The sequence below is a fragment of the Bos indicus genome, chromosome 23 (assembly GCF_029378745.1).
Source record: "Bos indicus isolate NIAB-ARS_2022 breed Sahiwal x Tharparkar chromosome 23, NIAB-ARS_B.indTharparkar_mat_pri_1.0, whole genome shotgun sequence".
NCBI lineage: Eukaryota > Metazoa > Chordata > Mammalia > Artiodactyla > Bovidae > Bos > Bos indicus.
Window position 1 is genome coordinate 19113376 of NC_091782.1, and position 19919 is coordinate 19133294.

Below are 19919 nucleotides of genomic sequence, written 5' to 3' on the forward strand. Positions count from 1 at the left end.
TACATGGAAGCGTTTATTTTCCCACAGGACACCGTTCCCGGGCTCCCCCTCAGCAGAGGCGCAGTTCTCAGAACGGCTCCATTCACGAGCCCCCGTGGCCAGCGCCTGGGCTCCGCTCACACGAAGTTCTGAGCGATGGCCAGCACCTTGGAAAACTCGCCTTCCCTCTGGCGGAGGCTGGTGGGGATGGGTGTCTTGATTCGGGTCCCCACCGGGTTCCCGTTGTCCTCGATGAGGACCACGTTGTTGGAGTCAAACCTGGGGGTCATTGTGGGGCCAGGCATGCGATGCCCCACGATGAGCGCCTTTTTCTTCTGCCCCTTGATGGCCAGCAGGATCCGGTCACCCACCTTGCCCACGCCGTTCTTGTTATAGACGTGGATGCAGCGAGGAGGGCGATGGTAAGGAGTGTTTCCCAGGGCGCTGTTGTCCACCACACGCACCCGCGTCATCTTCTGAATTGCGCCAAGGCTGCCGGTGGTGCTGGTGGAAGAGGAGGAAAGTCTAAGGCCTGCAGCTCTGCCGGTCAGGGCGCAGCGGCCTCTGCCAGGCCCGGCTTGGCAGCGTGCACATCAGCAGGGCCCTGACACCGGCGGTGTCCTCACTCTAAGAAGTTCCTTACAGCTTCTGCTGCCGGGTCAGGACCTTGATCTGGGTGGGCTCTAGAGGGAACCCAATATTCTGTTACAGTGAGTGGCATGGCAGCCCTAATTTAAAGCCTCTGGTTTCCAACAGGCCTTGGAGGATTAAGGGAATACCTTACAGGCCAGGCCTTGCCCCTGTCGAGCCTGCAAAACCTGCTCCCCCTGAAAACACTGACTCCCAGATGTCCCATCTACATGGTGCTGGGAACCATTAGATCCGAGTGGGTATGTCTGCCTAGGGAGTCCCATAACACAGCACAGCAGAAACTGAAAATAAGCTAATAATCTTTTGATTTCCCCCCACTAGAAAGAGTACTATTAAAGGCAAATGAGCTACTATTGAGCCACCTGATGACAGTGGAATTCTAGTTTCCTCTGCCACTAGGACCCTAGTGCTGATTCTCTGGGGTGACCCGCGGTCCTCTTCTCTCGTTCTACCTGCCTGCCCTGGGCGATGTCACCTATTCCTGTTGTTCCCACCTAGTGAACTCCATCTCCAGCCCCAGGCCTTGCCTATCTTCCAGTCCTGCAGTTCCACTCCAAGCTCCTCATGTGTCGGTCGGTTCCACAGTGACCTCATCGCCTTCCCCGCAAGCCTCCTCCGGCTGGTGGGCTTTCTGCCTAGACAGCAGCTTCTCCAGAAACTCTAGCTCGCGAGCCATAAACCTCTCTCCATCCAACCTCTACTGGCACCACCTCCTGAACACCTCTGACCCTCCCCTCCACCCCATCAACAAATTCCTTCATCCAGCAGCTCACACTTTTACACCAAACCATTATGTTTTGTGTCCTAACTGGCTCCCTGAGCACCTCACTCTGCCGAACAAGACCTCTTTTTAGAATATAAAGTGGAGGCCACTCCCTTGCTGGGGACTGTTCAGTGGTTCCCCTTGACTACACTGTCAACAACCTGGTCCTAACATACCTGTCTCCTCAGGTCCTCCACCTCCTGCCACTCACACATCTGCTCTGAGCCCCAGGGCCGGGAACCCCTGGAGCTCTCCAAGCCTGCCCAGCCTCATGGCCCTCTCTGGGGGCTGGGACAGGGCCTGCCCCCACTTCCCTTCCAGGAAGGCGGCCTCTGTCCGCCTCCTCCCCCTTCCCCCCTCTTCCTCTTCTATTAGCAGCCCCTGTCTTGAGCCTTCCAAAGAACTGTACAAGCCTCTATTATTAAACTGGTCACATTTTTCTTAGAGTTATTTGTTTCCAACTTTGCTCCCATGGCCAACTGTGAGAACTCTGCCAGGGCAGGAAGCAAGTCTTATTCATCTCTCTATGACCAAACCCAGGCACAGGGCTCAGTAAACGCTTGCGGAATGAGTGCATGAACAGGGCCAAAAGGCATGTTTGCCAACAGGAATGCAACCTGCACTCTCTGCCCTGGCTTAGCATCTAAACGGGAAGGGGGAGGCTGCCACACTTTCATCATGCTTGAGTGGTCATAAGCCTGTGATGTAAAAATACATATATTCCATTTTTAAAAGAGTTTTGCCCTCTACTTTTATTCACTTATATATATGTTTTAAACTGAAGTACAATGTGTTAATTTCACATGCACAGCAAAGTTATTCAGTTATACACATAAATACATAGATATTTATTCTTAAAAGAGAAGGTTTTAACGCACTTAGGGAACAACAGGGTCAAGAGACAGCATTTTCACTGGAAGAGTCTGGTAGGCATGGAGGTTTCATCTTCCTCCAGGTCCATTCCCAGTCCCGCCCCCAACAGCACCATCGCCCCTTTACCTGCCCCCCTCCCCAACCTGGGCTGCCCAAACCCCAGCCCCATCTGTTCCTCTAGTCTCCCTGGACCCCCAGCCCACCTCCCTGAGTGTCCACTGCCACTCTAATCACAACACCCAGTCCTGGTGGGAGGCTTACTCAAAAACACAGCTTGAAGACCTCATTAGGAAAAGTTACCTGAAACAGCGCTGGCTGAATGCTCTGCTCATGTGGACACAGGGGCCCCAGAGCCCGCTAGAAAAAGCCATGGGATCCCAAGATGGCAACTCCTGCAGGGAAAGAGAGGGGCAAGGATTTATTTCTAAGTCAGTGTCCTCACTCAGAGCCAATAGTTTGGTATATTTGGTTTTTGTTTTTTTTGAAAGACTACTGGGGACTTGTGTGGGAGATGGCACTTCGAGCACAAGATCATTAGTCACTAAATATAAATCTTAGTGGTTAAAAGATAGGCAGATGATTAGATGAACTCCAGCGACAGTTTTGCTGATTCATATTCTAACTGGGGTCAGAGGGCTGGAATGGCCACAGCAGTTCTTGCTGTGGGTAACACAAGAGCACAGTGAGTGCCTTCACCATTACATCACTTCCACGGGCAGGAGGAAAAAAGGAATCCCATGGGACACAGCCAGGCAGTGACCACTTCCCACATCCTCCACGGAGGACACTGGCCCCTTGTTGACACTCAAGTGCCTCTTGAAACCAGAACTTCCACTCCTTGGAGGAGAGCAGATTACCTGGAGGAACCACGCAGGTTGTCCGCCACCACATCACCTTTCCCTCAAAGGTAAGAGCCAGACACCTGGACAGCTCAGGGTTAGCAAAGCAGTGCAAAGGACGCCCTCGCCAAGTCAGTGACCTCGGTCTCTATTTGGATCAGGGAAACTACCTACCCCACACGGCAGCTGCAAGTGGGGCTCGGGAGAACAAGGTGGGGATAAAAGAGTAAACACCAGTCCAACACTGGTAACTCCAGCTTGCAGAACCTCCACCCCGAGGCTCCCTGGCACCAAAAACTTGGGCCCATCCCCAGGTTTCCGCAATGCCCGGGTGTCAGTGAGGGGAAATGTTTAAGAAAAATCTACAACTGACTGGTAATTCCAGCTGCAAAACATGCCTGTTTTCCACCCAAATGTTTGGCCACAGAGGGCCTCATTCAAGAGCTCTGCTGAGAAAGCCTCTACCACTGTATTTACACATAGCTCTGCCTTGCCCAAGTTCAAAGCACCTTAGATAAGATTTTATTTAGTAAAGGTGGGGAAAACTCACTATTTACTTTCACAGAAATACCTAAACACTCCAGAAATGCTTATTAACTATGATTTAACCTCAAACCTCAAGCTTATTTGCCAGTGTTTCCTTAAGACAACCCAAGGAGGAGTGGCCCAAATGATCAGAAAATTACATGCAAAAGAAGATGGTCAACTTATAGAACTATTAACAAATGACACAGAACCAAAGACTACCAGATGACGCCAGCTTTACCTTCACAGCTCCGTGGCCCTGGACAAGGAATTATCAGCTTCGGCTTCCCCAACTCAGGGTTTCCCCACCAGTAACACCTGCTCACAGGGCAGTGGCAAGGTAAACCACGCAAAGCATGGAGCCCAATGTCCACACTCAATACCTATCAGCCCTCTCCATCATCATATCACATCCACTTTGAAAATGAGGAAGCTGAGATGAGAGAGAGAGACGGGGACTTGCCCCATAACTAGCCAAGGGCACAAGCAGAACCAGAAGTGGACCCAGCTTTTGCCCACGGGTCTTCCCTCTACACGGGGTGTCCTCACTCTCTGTACAAAGCCCACTTCACAGTGGGGCTCGGGCCGAGGAACAGCTTTGGGGGTCACCTGGTCTTTTTCTGCTGCTTCCTTTATGAAAATGGATTCGGTAGAGCACTTACACTGTGTCTCAGCGCTTTCCATTATCATCTCATTTAAGTTTCCCCAAAACTATGAAATGGGCACTATTATTCACCCTATTTTATACTTGAGGAAATGAGGTCCAGAAAGGTTAGATAATCTGCCCAAGTTGCACAGCCAGGAGTGACAAAAGCTGAAATCTGAATGGCAGTAGTTGGCTTCCCAAACCCACACTCTCTTATTCAGTGGAGTTAACATGGTAACTTCAATTTAAATGTTAGTATTTTTCCAATCATTAGATCATTTTTGTTCCATCAGGAATACTGTTATCACAGGCATGTTTTACTCCGCCCCAACCAACTCAGTGCTTGCTGAGTCAACTGAAACGTAGACAAACAGCAGGTGAAACTTATTCGCTTTTATCCATTTAGGTTTTGAAGACAATTTGTAGTGTAGGTGGCAAGAAGAGCTCCACACACTGAACAATAATGGAAAATTGGCATTTTTTTAAAAAAGAGCTCTGAAAAGCAGTCCTCCTGGCCCAGGTTGCCGCTATGTTCAGTCTCAGCCAAGCCTCCCCATCTCACTCTGGGGCCCCTGCTTGCTCTCCTGGGAGAAAAGAGGCTCCTCAGAACCCCCAAGCGAGCCCGGTGGCACCCACATTCCCTCTCCTGAGGATTGCAACACCCAGCCTCTCCACTCGGCACCATTTCCTCCACGGTACTCATGGGAGTCCAACAAGTGCAGAGGAGCCTACGGGCTGCCCAGAACTTTCCCTGCCTTGGGAACAACAAACTCTCCCATTCAAGGCACCTCCCAGAAGCCTGCAGGGCAGTCTGTACACAAATTACACCCCGGCCCGCCTCTCTGTGCCTTGCTCAAAGCCACCCCCACCCTCTGGGCTCACCTCTGCCCAACTCAGCAGCCCTGGCTCCAAACACACCTCCTCCAAGCCGCTCTGTATGAGGCTGCAGCGTCCACTGCCGCCCCTCCTGCACACCAAGGACATCTGGGTGTCTGTGCCAAGGAACTCCACGGCTCCAACTTTCATCACCAAACTCAGACGTGGAATAAATTTGGATTTTTTTTTTTTTTTTAGATAAGGCTGATATCCCTTAACATTCCAGTTCTTGCTACTCACTATCCAAAACTCAGAGACCACAGAGATCTTGACAATATGGTATCTGAACTCTCCACAAGAATTCAGGACTCACACACACACACACACACACACACACAGAGGATCATTTGTACTGCCCTCAAACACAAGAGTAACACATTCCCATCTCCAGGGAGCACCTCCATTTAAGGCCCAATTCAGAGACTTTTCACTAGGTCTTTGGTGGATCTGATAGTGACCTCCAGACCCAAAGGACTTAAAGACATCCAGTGGACAGCAGTAAGCATTCCTACACACCTGAAAGCATAAAAGAACCAAATATATTTGTATATTAAAAAAAAAAAGCTGTGGTCCCCTCCACAGCCACCCCAGCAAAGGATCCCAGCAGGTCCTCACAGACTGGGAATGCAATAAATATTTAATGAATAAAATAAATGAGGTAGCCAATAGACAGATTCCCCCACCCATGGCTCCACACAGGGAAATCTTATCTGTTTATCAGGAACCCACACATCACATGCAAACAGGCTTTAGGAGACCCATGGTGCTAGTCGTGGGAGGATGAGCCCATGCTACGTCTAAAGGCCCCTGGAATCATCTCCTGGGCTTGGCGCCATCACTGCCACTGTGGAAAAACACCTCATCCCACCACTGAACAACTGGTTCAGATCAGGGAGGAGTGATGGAGGCAGTAATTTACTTCACAGCAACTCTGACTGACCTTGATGTTATTTCTTAGGATAAATCCATCCTGTAGACACAGGCCCTGATCCACTTCAGATCAGACTATATATACTGCTCTGTTTCACAAACAACGTTATTCTGAGCCCTGTGTTTGCACAGGAAGCTAACTCCAATGGTATTTCCTCCTCTACACTCTCACTCAGAGGAGGCTAAGTATTTGGAAGACTATGGTGCCAGAGATGGCTTTTCAGGCCGCTTCCTGGTCAGCGTGGAGTACTGTCCTCCAGGTTTAGCACATGAATCACAACCGCTCGTGGTGGGGGAATGGGGAGGGCAAGAGGAAGAAGATGAGAGAGACAGAGAAATTACTTAATAAAACCCAAGAGTCGTGCTTATTTTCCATCCTGGTTTAAGCTCTCCTTTCAGTTGTGGAGGTCAAGGAGGACTGCAAATTTCAGGGTCACATAGGTGAGTTTTTCACTTGGCTTCACTTCAGGTTAGGGTGGGTCCCACTGGACTCTGTGAGGGCAGGAATGGTGCCTGCCCTGTCCAGAGCTGCCTGCTCAGGATGTACAACAGTGCTGGGCACACAAATGGAGCTCAGTGAGTATCTGTTAAATGAATACTATTTACCTGCAATTCCAATTCACCGTCCAGATCTAGAAAGACTCAATATCGGAGAGTTGGTGGTCTTTCCTGTGCCCTTTATTCAGCCTTCCACTGGCTTGGGGGAGCTTCCTAGAAACTGAGAGCTCATTTTTAGCTAATTTTAATACAGACAGACTGAACTAAAAAAGCAGAGGGATGCTTTGTAGAAAGCTAGAAAGTACCATTACTTGAGCTTTGCATGTGTGCGTGATAATTCACTTAAGTCGTATCCGACTCTTTGCAACCCCATGGATTGTAGCCCACCAGGCTCCTCTGTCCATGGGATTCTCCAGGGAAGAATACTGGAGAGGGTTGCCATGCCCCCATCCAGGAGATCTTCCTGACCCAGGGATCGAACCAGTGTCTCTTCCGTCTCCTCTAATGGCAGGTGGGTTCTTTACTACTAGCGCCACAGGGGAAGCCTATGTGAGCTTTAGGATCAGCAAAATATTGTACTTAGTATCACAGATCCATGTACACTTATACATTGTTTCTACCCTACCAATTTCCCTCTTTAGGTCTGGGTTCTAAAGAAGAGAGGGAAAACAGAGTTCAGCACAGTCACAAGTGACAGTTTAAAGGAGATTCTGTTAGTGAGTGGAAGAAGGGAAACACTAAGAGAAATTAAATGCAAGGTCTGGCCACAAAATAGACAAACTCTGCCTAGCATAAAGATATAAATGTACTTCTTCATTAAAGCAGGAAAACACTGAGGCCTGGCAGCTTCAACAAATCAAAAAAAAAAAAAAAGAGAGAGAGAGAGAGACCTTCTTGGACCCTCATCCTGTCATGCAGACAGCTCCTCCCATCTCCTGCAGGTTTCGCCCCAATCATTCTGGACCAAAAAGTACTCTTAATAAGTTGCTTAAATACTCATTACTGTTTTGCTGGGGAAGGAGTCTCTTTCAGTAGTTTTGTGTTTATACACCATCTCACAATTCTCAAAGTATTTATTTTCACACAGATCACTTTCTTGGTTGACTTCATTCCCGAGCACCCAACAGAAACACAAAGATAGATGACAAAGAGCAACCATTTGGGGAGGGTTGATTCCACTAAGGATTTCTGAACAGTTCTGAAGGTTCAACAGAGTGCTGTTTTGTAGATGGAGAAATTAAGTCAGAATTGCTAAGTGACTTGTCCTAGGAATGGAGGAAGGGTAGAAAGCTGTCTCTACTACACCCCGCACAATACCCGAGCAGGTAAAGTGCTGCTTTAACCACCAATAAACTTTACAGAAATGAACATACCCCACACAGTCCCAAGTACTCTTTCTCCTTTCTCAAAGCTGCCACATCATCTTTTAAAACTCAAAACAGCCATCTTTTCAATAGATATCTGCTCTACACACAGCACAGCCTAGGACCAACTCTCAAGCTGATTCTGATACGCCTGCAAAGGTGTGAGTTTTCAGTTTCTACTATCAAGGAGCAAACATCCAGGCTTTCCCTGGTGGTCCAGTGGTTAGGACTCTGCACTTGCACTGCAGGGGGCACAGGTTCGATCCCTGGCTGGGGAACTGAGATCCTACATGCCATGCAGCTTAGCCAACAAATTTTTTAAAAAAGAAACAAACATCCCTCAACAGCTCGATGTGCTGTTTCTACCATGGCTACCAATGAGGACCCCAACTCTCCATTTTTTTTTTCCTTTTGGGGAAATCCTGGATGTTTGCTTCTTGATAGTAGCAACTGTGAACACTCACACCTTTGCAGGTGGATCAGAATCAGCTTCAGAGTTGGTCCTAGGCTGTGCTGTGTGTACAGGAGGTAGCTATTGAAAATAAAGACAACTGTTTTGAATTTTAAAAGATTACATGGCAGCTTTGAGAGAGGAGAAAGAGTCCTTGGACTGTGTGGGGTATGTTCTTTTCCATGAGGTTGCACAGCCTGTGGGATCTGTTCCCCGACCAGGGACTGAGCCCAGGCCCTCAGCAGTGAGAGCTTGGCATCCTAACCCCTGGGCCACCAGGGGATTCCGTCCAGTTCTCAAGCTGACTCACAAAGAACAAAACATTTCCAGGGTTCTTGTCTCTGTTTATTTACCTTTATGTGTTTATTAACTTGTGTATTTGTTTGTTCCACTTTGTTACAGGAGTATTTAAAATCATGGTTCTTAAAAATATCTGACAGCTCTTGATTATTCAAGTTGGTTTTTCAATATGTAAGTTTTAATCTATTCTAGCTTTGATCCCCTGCCATCCCCACCTCACAGGTGTGCAAACACCTGTATTTCCAGAAGTTTGTAACATTCTTGGTATGGTCAAACTGGGAAAAACTGTACAAGGCAAAGTTAAATTCTACTTAATCACCTCTACCAAGCCAGTGGCAAGGAGCTAGGTTTATGGAGATGTCATATGGGCAGGCAAAGTTGGGGGGGAGGTGGTTGGGGTGGGATGAAAAGCCCAAAGAAAAGGTATCTCCTCCACCCCTGCCTCCCCTCTTCTCCTGCCAAGTCTATGACCTTGGAATCCACTTCTCCAGGCCTCAGTGACTCTGTCAAGCAAGGGTCATTGGGAAGAGCAAGGAGGCATGGAAATCAAAGTGTTTTAGCTTCACTCACAAAAGGGACTGTTTTCAAGCAGGGGAATCCCTCTCTGGATTCTGACCAGTGAGAACAGCCTCACTTCCTGATTCTCAGGGCAACATTATGGGTATCAAAGATCACTCAGTCCTAAAAGTGTGTTTCAGCTTAAGGTAGACACAGAAGGGCTTTGCTGGTGGAGCCGTGGATAAGAATCCACCTGTCAATGCAGGAGATACAGGTTCCATCCCTGGTCTGGGAAGATCCCACATGCCTTGGAGCAACTAAGCCCATGAACCATGCCACAACTACTGAGCCTGTGCTCTAGAGCCTGGAAGCCACAGCTACTAAGCCCACGAGCCCCAACTACAGAAGCCTTTGTGCCCTAGAACCTGTGCTCCGTAACGAGAGAAGCCACCACCATGAGAAGCTCGCTTACCACAACTAGAGAAAGCCCGTGCAACAACCAAGACCCAGCACAACCAAATAAATGAGTAGTTTTTTTTAAAAGGTAGATATGGAAAAGTGGTCCCTCTTTTCTAATGACATAGCTGATTTTTTTTTACGCTTTTGACAAGGAAACTTTCCCATTCTGAGTTGTGTTTCATTGGGGAATAATAGGCTACCTGGCACCTTTTTTTGTTTTAATTATTTATCTGGACGCATAGTTACCATACACGGAATTAGTTGTTATACATCACACACGATCCTAGTTCCCAGACCAGGGATGAAACCAGTGTCTCAGGCATTGCAGGCAGAGTCTCAACCACTGGACCCCCAGGGAAGTCCCCCGGCACCTTTCTTACGAGGGCATATTACTTGACCCAGAGCAACGTTTCTGGGATCTGAATCATAGCCTTCTCACACAGCTGGTTGTCATTGTTAACACATGTGTAAAATTGCACCAGGGTGAGCCACAACCCAGAACAAACTGTCAGCTTCTAAAAAGGAAGATCAATTGTAACCTGATTTCTGAGACCCTCCCAAGCCCCTTCATGGCCTTAAAAACTATTCCAGTAATAATAGGAAAATCCATCTTATGTGGGTCCAGGTGTCATAACACCAAGACAAGAGTGGGGTGAGACAGGCTTCAAAGGACTCTTGCATCATGTAAGATGCTAAATACTGCGGAGAGTCTAAATAATTATGTTCAGTGCCCAACAGGCTCCCTTCTGAAATATGAATTTCAGGGAAGGTTTGTACCATTCATACTCAGGGGCAATAATAAAACATTTTGGCCGTTGTCCCTTCATGTATTCCACAGTGTACTCAATTCAATTCTCACTTCGGGTTTTCTGAAATGTTTCCTCTGAATATGTGGTGACCCTTAACTAGGCACAGGCAGAAATCGATCGGGAATCCACCACATGTTAACATACCTAACTGCATTAGTAAAAAGATAATAATACATGAGGAACACCTTCTAGTGATCCTCAGGGGTCCCCAAACCAGGTAACATGGGCTCCACTTCCACTTTCCAGATACCCATTACAAGTGCTACTCGGCAAGGGATTGCACCAGCTCTACAACCATAAAATCAACACAATATGTGAAAAGTTCCATAGGAAATACACATCCAAGAAGCTCTAAGGGTAAAATGGACAATTCCACACAAGGGAAAAACAACAACACAAAGAGAAGATTCCTTGTCATCCAAACTGCTTGCTGCTGCTGCTGCTAAGTTGCTTCAGTCGTGTCCAACTCTGTGCGACCCCATAGACGGCAGGCCACCAGGCTCCCCCGTTTCTGGGATTCTCCAGGCAAGAACCCTGGAATGGGTTGCCATTTCCTTCTCCAATGCATGAAGGTGAAAAGTGAAAGTGAAGTCACTCAGTCCTGTCTGACTCTTAGCGACCCCATGGACTGCAGCCTACCAGGCTCCTCCGTCCATGGGATTTTCCAGGCAAGAGTTCTGGAATGGGTTGCCATTGCCTTCTCCAAACTACTTTCTCCTACCCAAAACAGCTCCCAGAATCCAAGCCTACAAAGACTCCTCCCACCAGGCAGTCTGCCAAACATGGCTTAACCCCATCTCCCTTTCTGTCCTTCCTAAGTAACATTTCCTACTCCAACAAAATCCTCTTTCTTCCATTGTACATAATTCCATGAGTGAAAAGTGAATTTTCCTCTAGCACAGCCTCCCTGAAAAAACCAACCTACCCTCCTCCTTACTACATATCCCTGCTGTCCTGACTGCATCCTCACAAGACAATTTTAAATGACTGAAAACTCAGACTGATGAAGGCAGGACCACAAACAGGAAAACACAGGAAATCAAAGCGCTTCAAACTTTTGTGACACACAGAAACACATTGTATAACACCTCCTAATATACTCACATGTGTATACTTGAAGCAGGTGTCCAGAAACAATATTTACCCTTCCTAAGTACAATGCACTGATGTTTTCTATTCTACTTCACTTTTCTTAAATGATGGCCATGATCCACTAAATTGATTTCCAACTAACCAATGGCACAGCTGGAATGGGAATTCAGTTTGAACTTCATGTAAACCTTACCAGTGCCTTCCACAAGCTACTAATGAGCCCTTGAAAAACCCAGCAGAGAGAAGACACACTAACCAACCACAACCAAATAGGCAGTGCCCATTTTCTGTCCAGCAACCCCACAAGTATCTGCCAACTTCCAGCTTTCCCCCAGTAACCCAAAGTGACTCCATCATATGCTGTCTTATTAACCTCTTTATAAATTCCATCAATCCCTTAGGGTGGCAAAGTTCATTTACTGTCCACCACGTAAAGCAGTATTTCCCTTCTGTCCGCAAGCTTGTTCTCAAGCTTGAAGAAAGCCTTCCATGAGCCCATAATTAAACGAACAAGTTGGTATTCTGTATGCCTTTGTCGTCTATTTTGTAGGTAACACACAGGAGTTACGCACACGCGCAGACACACACACACATCCCCCCCTCTCTCTCATCTTTCCAGTCTTAATCCCTGGCAGATGCAGCCTCGGGTGAAATGAGAAACCAGGGAACCCCCTGGAGCCAGGGGAGCCACTCATCGGCATGACTGTGAAAGCGGTGGACTCACTCTCCACACCAGAGAAGCGCCTGGCAAAAGAGTCACAAAGTCATCTCAAGACTCAAGTAGGGAAAGGAAAGGGAGAACGAGAGAAATAAGACAAACCGGAGGAGCCGTGCCAGACTGATCGGCCTAGGCCACCTCGTGAAGCCTGGCGGCAGCCCGCCCCAGCCCCAGAAAAAGCAGGTGAGAGCGGGCCGGGGACGCGGGGTCTCAGAGGCCCCAGAGAGCGGAGCCGTCCTCTAAGAATGGGAGGGAGCAGGGTCCGGGTCAGAGGCCTCCCTCCCCGTCGGGACCCTCTGCCCCTAGAAGGCCCACGATCCCCGCACCCGGCTCTTCCTCACCCACCCCGGGGGAGCGCGCCACGGCTCCAGCCGGGAAGAAAGGAAGACGGGAAGCAGAAAGTCAGGAGCGTGACGTCCCTTCCCCCCATACACACTTCATACCGCCTTCGCCGCCCAGGAATATCCCGCCGCGGGCCCCACTGGCTGGGCGCCGCCTTCCCCCCCACGCGGCCTCTCGCTCTGGGCCTGCGCGGCGGACCCAGCCGGGAGGGAGGCAATCTGAGGGTGCGCGCGCGCTTTGCGTGTCCTGGCGTGTGGGTGTGGCCTGCGCGGCCCCGCCCCCTCCTCCAGTTCCCCCTCCCTTCTCCCGCTCCCCCTCCCCCAGACACTGCCGCGGCCGCCGCAGGAGCCCGGAGCTCCAGCCGCCCAGCGACTCCCCCTCCCCCTCCCCCAGCCCCGCCCCGCCCCAACCCGGGGCTCGGAGCAGGAGCCGAGTCTGCGCCTGGGGGTGAGTACGCGACCCTTCCCCAGCCCCGTCTCTTTTCTTTGAGGATCCCACCACCACCTTAAAGAAAAACCCCGATCTCAGCTGCGCGTCCCCTCCCTTTCAACCTCCTGCGGGACCCAGAGGTGCCCGGGGCCCGCGGGACCCAGGGGTGCCGCGCGCTGCCCCCAACCCCGGCACTATCCGGAGCCTATCGTGTGAGTCCTCCGACCCCTGCCTGGGGTCCAGAGGTACTCTGGCCTCTGTCCCCACCCCTCGAGAGATCCAAGGGGTGGGACCTCCGCCCCCGGTCCCCTAGCACCACTCTCCCCACCTGACCCGTCCAGGTGCGAGTCCCCTCCGCGCCCCTCCAGGGTCCCAGCTGCGCCCGATCAGCCCGCCGCCGCGGTAGGGAATCTGCCGCCCCCGCCCCCGAGTTCTGGATTCAAGGGTCGCCAAGTCCAATGTCCTCGGCGTCTTTTTATCTTTTCCCCGGCTCCAGGGGCCGAGTACCCCCGAAGCCGGCCCGGGGCAGGGGGTTTGGGCTCGGGCAAGGGCAGGGTTTGCGAGAGCTGGCGCGAGGCCGGCCGCTGCCCTCGGCCGGTCTGGGGACTGGTCGGAGGGCTGGGGAGGCGACTGGACCCGGGAGCGTGTCCTCTCCTTGCGCCTCACACAGTGCAGTTCATTCATGAGCCGCCCGGGCCTGCGTTGGAGGGTGCGGTGGGGAAAGGATTGGTTCGCGGAACCGGAGTGGGGCAAAGGCCCTGTTGGGGGGAGGGGGCGTGCTTTGTCCCTAACCCTCCTTAACCTCCTAGGGAGGACAGTCCCAAAGCTTTGGCGCCTTCTTCCCCAAAAAGATAAGGACCCTTGGGAAGTGGAGAGGAGAGGTCAGAGGGGCCGGCTGCCCTTGGGGCTCTGTGCTGCCACCTGCCTGGGTCCCTTGGGTGGAAGACTGGCCGCTCAGCACTCCACTTTCCTGGAAGGGGGTGAGGGGGTTGGGGGCCGCACAATTGGGAGGACCAGGACTTCCTTCCCAAGACCACTCTCCAGCCTCTCCCTGGGTCTGCATCCCCAGCCCCTCCTGAGGAGGAGCCCCCAGTCCTGCCTCCCAGGCGCGTGTGAGGAGGGGAGTGGCCCTGCCAGCTGGGGGCTACCAATGAGGATGTACTGGCAGCGTGATTATCTTGCAGGGTACCAGAGGGTCCAGGCCCTGGCATGCCCCAGGTGGCACATGCTGGGACCTGCTGTTGGCTCAGCCGGTTGGGTCTTGGCCTCTGGGAGGGGAGGGATGTGGGAAGGCAGAAGGCAGGTGGTGAGTAGCCAAGAAGCCCCTTTTAGACATCTTACAAATTCCCTCCAATTATAACAGTCTTGGAGACCTGGGTTCAAATTCCAGCTCTGCCATTCTTTAGCTGTGTGACCTTGACAAGTTACTTAACTTCTCTGAACCTTAGTGTCAATATAAAAAGTATGCTCACTGCCACCTCCTTACAAGATTAAATCTAGATAGTACAGGTAAAGAGCCTGGCACCCTGCCTGGTAGTTGATCAATAAGAGCTCTCCTCTCTGAACTTCTGACCCATCCTGGTGTATCACCACCCTCCCATGCTCCCCCCACCCCCAACCCCGGCCAGCCTGCTGGGGATGGATCAGTTTGTTTGAAGAGTTTAGAAACATTCCCCTGTCACTCACTGGCTGAGTCCTGAAAGCAGTCTAAGCCCTTATGTCTCGACAAGAAGCCCATCTAGACTGAGGAGTTCTAGCATACTAAGTACTGTTTTATTTTGATTTGTACCAGTTCTCCACTAAACCAATCCCTTTCATTCCACACTTTATTGATAACAATTGCTAAATTTTTTTTAGAATCCATTTATGCCTTTAACTGTACTAAGAGCTTCACCTAAATCATCTTGTGTAATTTGCAAAACAACCACGTGACTGAATTATTATCCCCATTTATAGTTGAGGGAACCAAGGCCCAGGGTGGTGAGGTAATGTGCTCAGGTCAGAAGCCATTATCTATCTCATCCTAGAGCCCATGATCTTAGCCACCAGGCTCTGTTGCCTGTCCCCTCTACCTGCTTCAAAACCCGAAATCACAAACCCAGGGAACTGGAAGAAAGAGGGAAGGCAAACAGGTAGAAATAGGGTGTGGCATTTCTCCAGAGCTGTAACTGGCAATCCCCAGCCCCCAGCCTCCTGATGGAAGTGACTCCTCTGTTAGCTGAGGCCGCAAAGTGCTGTAGTTAAAAGCATAGACTTGAGCCAGGTTGCCTAAGTCCGTATCCAGATCTATCACAGACTAGCTGTGTGTCATTGGGAAAGTGATATACCTTCTTTGAACCTCATCGTCCTCCTAAGGTTGTGATGAGGAGTAAATGAGATGATATTTGTAAAGCACTTGGAACAGTGCTGGCATAAAATAAGGATTAAATAAGTATTTGATAAATGCATTCTTTTCCTACTACTTTTATCCTCACTTGTGGATACATTTTTGCTCATCTCTCAGAAGTTAGTAGGGATGGAGTGAGGATATTAATATCTATTTGTTACAGAGTGAAAGACTGAGGCCCAGGTTACATAGTAACAGAGCTAGTCTCCATCTTTATCTCCTCCCAACAGACCACACTGCCTTCCTATGATCCCAAGTCCTAAATTAAATCTTCCCTAGTAACTCTTTAAGAAAAAAACTTTTAATTTATAGCTTTCTTCCCACCCACCCCCCACATACACACACTTCTTGATGATAAAATAACCTTCAGTGAGCTAGAAATAAAACCCTCCATCACTCTCCCTACACCTTTCCAGCTAAAGCCTCAGTGTCAGACCAGAGAAATTCTAGGATACCACTGACTCAGACAACCCTGTAGAGTGGATGAAATGTCCCTCTCTCCCCCAAATATTCTGCCTCAGTCTCTTCCCTTCTCTCAGCTGCTCTCTGTGAAGGCTTTGAGAGCAGCTGCCCAGGGTGAAATTCAGCCCAGCAACCCCGCCTCCACAATTAAGAGCTTGGAGTAACCCAGTCGGCAAGCTGGCAAGCTGAGCCATCAGCCCTGGCTCCACCCTTTCCTGCCCTGTGACCTCCCTATGAGTGGCTTCTCCTCCCAGGTCCCTGCTTCCTCCCCTGCTGATGGGGAGTGTGCCCTGCTTACTTCAGGGTGCAGGTGGGAAGAGCAGTGTAACTGAGGAGGGAGTCTTTGTGACTGTAAAGAGGGAGGTGGCAGATGGACATGGTGACTTCAGTTACTAAAGCACAGACCTTGACCCTCACTACTCTCCGGGTTCTCTTATGTAGGAGCTCCCAGAATGTTCCACCTTCCTCCGAGTGGAGAAGATAGAATGGGGGAGGTGGGGCATGTAACTCCAGGGGTTTGTACCCATTACACTCTGACCTGGTGGAGCCTTGGAATTTCAGAGACAGACAGGCAAGGAGTCTGTGTGGGCTGGACCGATTTCTGAAATGTGTTTGAGTTGGGAGTTAGAGGTGGGGGGACTAGTATAGAGGCCCCCCAATTATTACAGCCCTAAGATACCTATACCTACCTTTAACCTTTCCTGGGGCTTTTTATATGTACATACCCGGGCTCCCAGACACACCCGCATACACACCTCCACTTAGACACTAACAACTCTCTTCATTTCCAAGGACAGCCATGTAGTCACCCAGCTCCCCACCTCCACACACACAGATACACATATCAACACAAGTTTACACACCTAAACACACACATTCTCTCAGTGCTCTGGTGTTCCCTAGCCCGAGAACACATAATGAGCATTCACAAAGCTTCTGCAGCATCCTGTTCTAGACATGTCAGAAAAGCATCAAGGTGCCCTGAAAAGTGTTCAGGCTTTAAAAAAGAAGTTGACCTAGGTTTGATGCCCAAGTCCATTATTTTATGAGCAGTGTGACTTTGGGAAACTTACTTAACTTCTCTGAGTCCTGTGCCTTCATCTTAAAATGGGAATGACATTCCAACTCCAAAGTGTTAATGATTAAATGAAAAATGTATGTTTTCTTGAAACAGTGGGCACTCTATACATGGCACCTGCTACAGTTACTGAATTAATTTTTTTTTAAGGCAACATGGGCTGGAAAGGAAGAGGGAGGGCATAGAACACAGGGCAGTTATTCCCTTAGCCTTCTTAACCCAGGCTTTTCAGAGACTCCCTGGAACCAAGTGAGACACAGACAACCCCAGCTTCTCCTCTGGTGCCTCTTGCCCTGCAGTCAAAATGTTAGGAAGAGGCAGCGGGAAATCTGAGATTGGCAGGTGGGCAGGGGAAGCTCTCTGAGCCACCCAGGGGGCTGGGGGCTGCTTGCTCCCAGAGCTGCAGTCAACCTTCCTAGGTTTGTTGTTCTCTTTCTTTGTCTGGTTTCCTTTCTTCCCTGGGGATTCCCCCCCCCCAAACAAAGCAGAGCTTCAGTGTTGTCAGCAGAAGGGGCCTCCAGGGGCCCTCCTATAGGACGGGGGGTGGGGCCACAACACCGCACCCACACACCTCCTCCACCCCAGAGCCTCCCCAGAGCCCTGCCCAGCTGGTCCCCAGGCACTTCCAGAACCCAGGCATCAGGGCTAGCTGCCCTTTCCCTCCTCCTCCCCACCCGTCCACTGGGACCGTTGAAGGCTTGAAAGCCTGGCAGTGTCAGGGAAGCAGGCCAGAAGGCACTTCCCTGGCTACAGGGAGCTTGGGCTGGTTAAGAGGCCCCCAGGCTCATTCTTCCTTCCTTTGCCAATCAATGGAAAAGCTCGCTGCAGGGCACGGCATTCCCAGCCTGCCCTGCTCTGGGGGCAGGAGCAGGGCACGCTGGGAATTGTAGTCCTTACAACTCAGATGAAAAGGAAATTGGAAAGAGATGAGGAAACCAGAGGAGAGAAAGGTGTAGCTCCTGCCGTGGCCCAGGAAAAAGGAGGGTAAACAGGTGTGGCTGGGCTGAGTGAGACAGGTGGCACAAATGCAGAAGTCCTGCTTTTTAACGGACTTCCCACCGACCCCATCCTCAGACCCCTACTCTGAGGACAGATGGCCAACTTTAAAGTTGAACATCTCACTGTGAAGCCAGCTATACTGGGAAGGTGGTCAACTGAGTTGAAAACTGAGCAGATGAAACCATGCCATTGTTCTAACAGGGGTAGGAAGAGACAGTCAGGGTCAGGTAACTGGCTCCTGACCCATCTTCCCCTGGCCTAGAGACCCTTCCACTTAGTCTTGGATCTTCAGACCTAAGACCCCTCCCCATCTTCCCTCAGATTCAGCTCTGCCCCCTGCCTGAGACAGACAGAGATACAGAGACAGAGAGAGCCAGTTTGTGTTTGGAGAGAAAGGGTGTATGTGTGTATATGGAGGTGGTGGGAGGTGAATTGCTAGAGACTCAGAGCATCTTCCAGCTTAGAAAAACCGGTCGCCCCAGTCCGGACCCAGGCTGAGTTCCCCAGACCCAGAGCCCAAGAGCCAGGCAAAGTAAGTCTGTGTGACTCAACCCTCCCTTCCTGGGCCCTTATCTCCAGAGGCCAGAGCTTCCACCCACCCAGGCAGCCCGGTGATCTGTCCTCGCTGTCCCCTCCCCACGACGACCCTGCCGAAGCCTCAAGCAGGCCCGTGAAGGGGGCAAGGGCCAGGTCTGGCTGACCGCTCCGCCCCTGCCCAGGAGGACCATGCGGCAGTAGCAGCCATGCTGCCCTTCCTGCTGGCCACACTGGGCACCATGGCCCTCAACAGCAGCAGCCCCAAGGACTACTGCTACAGCGCCCGCATCCGCAGCACCGTCCTGCAGGGCCTGCCGTTCGGGGGCGTCCCCACCGTGCTGGCTCTGGACTTCATGTGCTTCCTTGTGAGTGCCCACATGCCCCCCTCCACCCTTGGCACCACACCCTGTATCACAGCTGGCCCACACCCACCACTCTAACCACTCCCCCTGACTCCCCACGTGTGACTGCAGGTGGGAATCCCCATCACCCAGCCCAAGTTCAGCCTTGGACCTTCATCCCACCCAGAGTTATCCTTTTCTCAGACAAAAATCCTGCCCCTCTACCCTGCCCTCCTAGCCAGTCCAGGGGGTGAATGGCCTCCCATCCTGCCAACCACCCCCTCCTTCCTCAGGCACTGCTGTTCTTGTTCTCCATCCTCCGGAAGGTGGCCTGGGACTACGGGCGGCTGGCCTTGGTGACAGATGCAGACAGGTAAGGCTCTGGGACCCTCCCCTACCCTTACACACAGGCTGGTGTGCACACTTGCACGCCCACACACACACATGCACATACACCTTGTCCACGCTCCTCAGGGATAGAAGGAGAGTCAGCCCACTCTCATCCTCTTTGGTGGGGGCGGTGGGGGCGGGGGATGAAGAGGGACCGGTCCCAGAGCGGGCATGGGGCACAGGGGCCCACAGCTGGGCCTTGGTCCCTTGCCAGCCCCTGGAGACCCATCCCAGCCCCCGCTAACCCTGTCTGTTCTCTGTCCCCAGGCGCCGGCGGCAGGAGAGAGACCGAGTGGAACAGGAATAGTATGTGGGGCAGCAGCCCCCTCGCCCCCACTAAACCAGCTTTCCTTTTTCTTCTCTTTCATGCTTTTCTTCCTACCACATTGCCGGTGTCTCTTTTCCGTTTTCTCCTCTGCAGGCTCGTGTTCGGATTAACGCAGGTGGTGTGCTTCGCAGAGCAGGGGGCTCCCCAGCTTGTCTCTGCCATACTCCCCCATCTCTCCCTCCGGCTCCCTGTGCGCCCCGCGCGTGCGGGCATCTGCCACCCAAGTTGGCTGGGGTGGAGGAGCCATCTTCCTTGGGAACCCACAGGACAGTAACCCTGTTGGTTGCAGAGACAAGACTGGGCGTCTCCAGTGGCTTCTCACCCCTAACAGCTAGTTCTTCCTATTGCAGGGTTCC

The 19919-nt window shown here is 51.1% G+C and overlaps 2 protein-coding genes and 1 non-coding gene across 10 annotated transcripts in view; 2 read left to right on the forward strand and 1 right to left on the reverse strand.

Moving 5' to 3' along the window:
• Positions 1–12866, reverse strand: MRPL14 (mitochondrial ribosomal protein L14). 4 transcript variants are annotated; one of them, XM_070778056.1, is made up of 4 exons: positions 12715–12831; positions 6689–6800; positions 2567–2658; positions 1–483 (listed from the first exon to the last, which is right to left on the reverse strand). In XM_070778056.1, the coding sequence occupies exons 3-4, from the start codon at positions 2635–2637 to the stop codon at positions 117–119; spliced, it is 438 nt and encodes a 145-aa protein (XP_070634157.1). In that variant the 5' UTR covers positions 2638–2658; positions 6689–6800; positions 12715–12831; the 3' UTR covers positions 1–116. The 4 variants fall into 4 exon arrangements, with proteins under 4 accessions (XP_070634157.1, XP_070634158.1, XP_019841272.1 ...); XM_070778057.1 differs by having other exon boundaries at positions 6689–6793; positions 12715–12827; XM_019985713.2 differs by lacking the exon at positions 6689–6800 and having other exon boundaries at positions 12715–12866.
• Positions 8150–8222, forward strand: TRNAA-UGC (transfer RNA alanine (anticodon UGC)). Its single transcript has one exon. It is a non-coding gene; the product is annotated as a tRNA-Ala (tRNA).
• TMEM63B (transmembrane protein 63B) overlaps positions 12189–19919 on the forward strand; it is a 25377-nt gene continuing 17646 nt past the window's right edge. Inside the window, exons 1-5 of one of the 5 annotated variants that reach the window (XM_019985704.2) lie at positions 12190–12454; positions 12938–13060; positions 18547–18869; positions 19139–19218; positions 19503–19541. In XM_019985704.2, the coding sequence (XP_019841263.2) occupies positions 18711–18869; positions 19139–19218; positions 19503–19541 (278 nt within the window). In that variant the 5' untranslated portion in view covers positions 12190–12454; positions 12938–13060; positions 18547–18710. Of the gene's footprint in view, positions 12455–12937; positions 13061–18546; positions 18870–19138; positions 19219–19502; positions 19542–19919 lie in introns of all 5 variants that reach the window. The other 4 variants (XM_019985706.2, XM_070778055.1, XM_019985703.2 and 1 more) reach the window with 4 other exon arrangements.

Bases quoted from the DNA above. Each gene is read 5' to 3' on its own strand.
- MRPL14 (XM_019985713.2), bottom strand. From the start codon at position 2,637: ATGGCTTTTTCTAGCGGGCTCTGGGGCCCCTGTGTCCACATGAGCAGA. The intron at 484-2,566 runs GTAACTTTTCCT...CTCTTCCACCAG, and splicing joins TTCAGCCAGCGCTGTTTCAG to CACCACCGGCAGCCTTGGCG.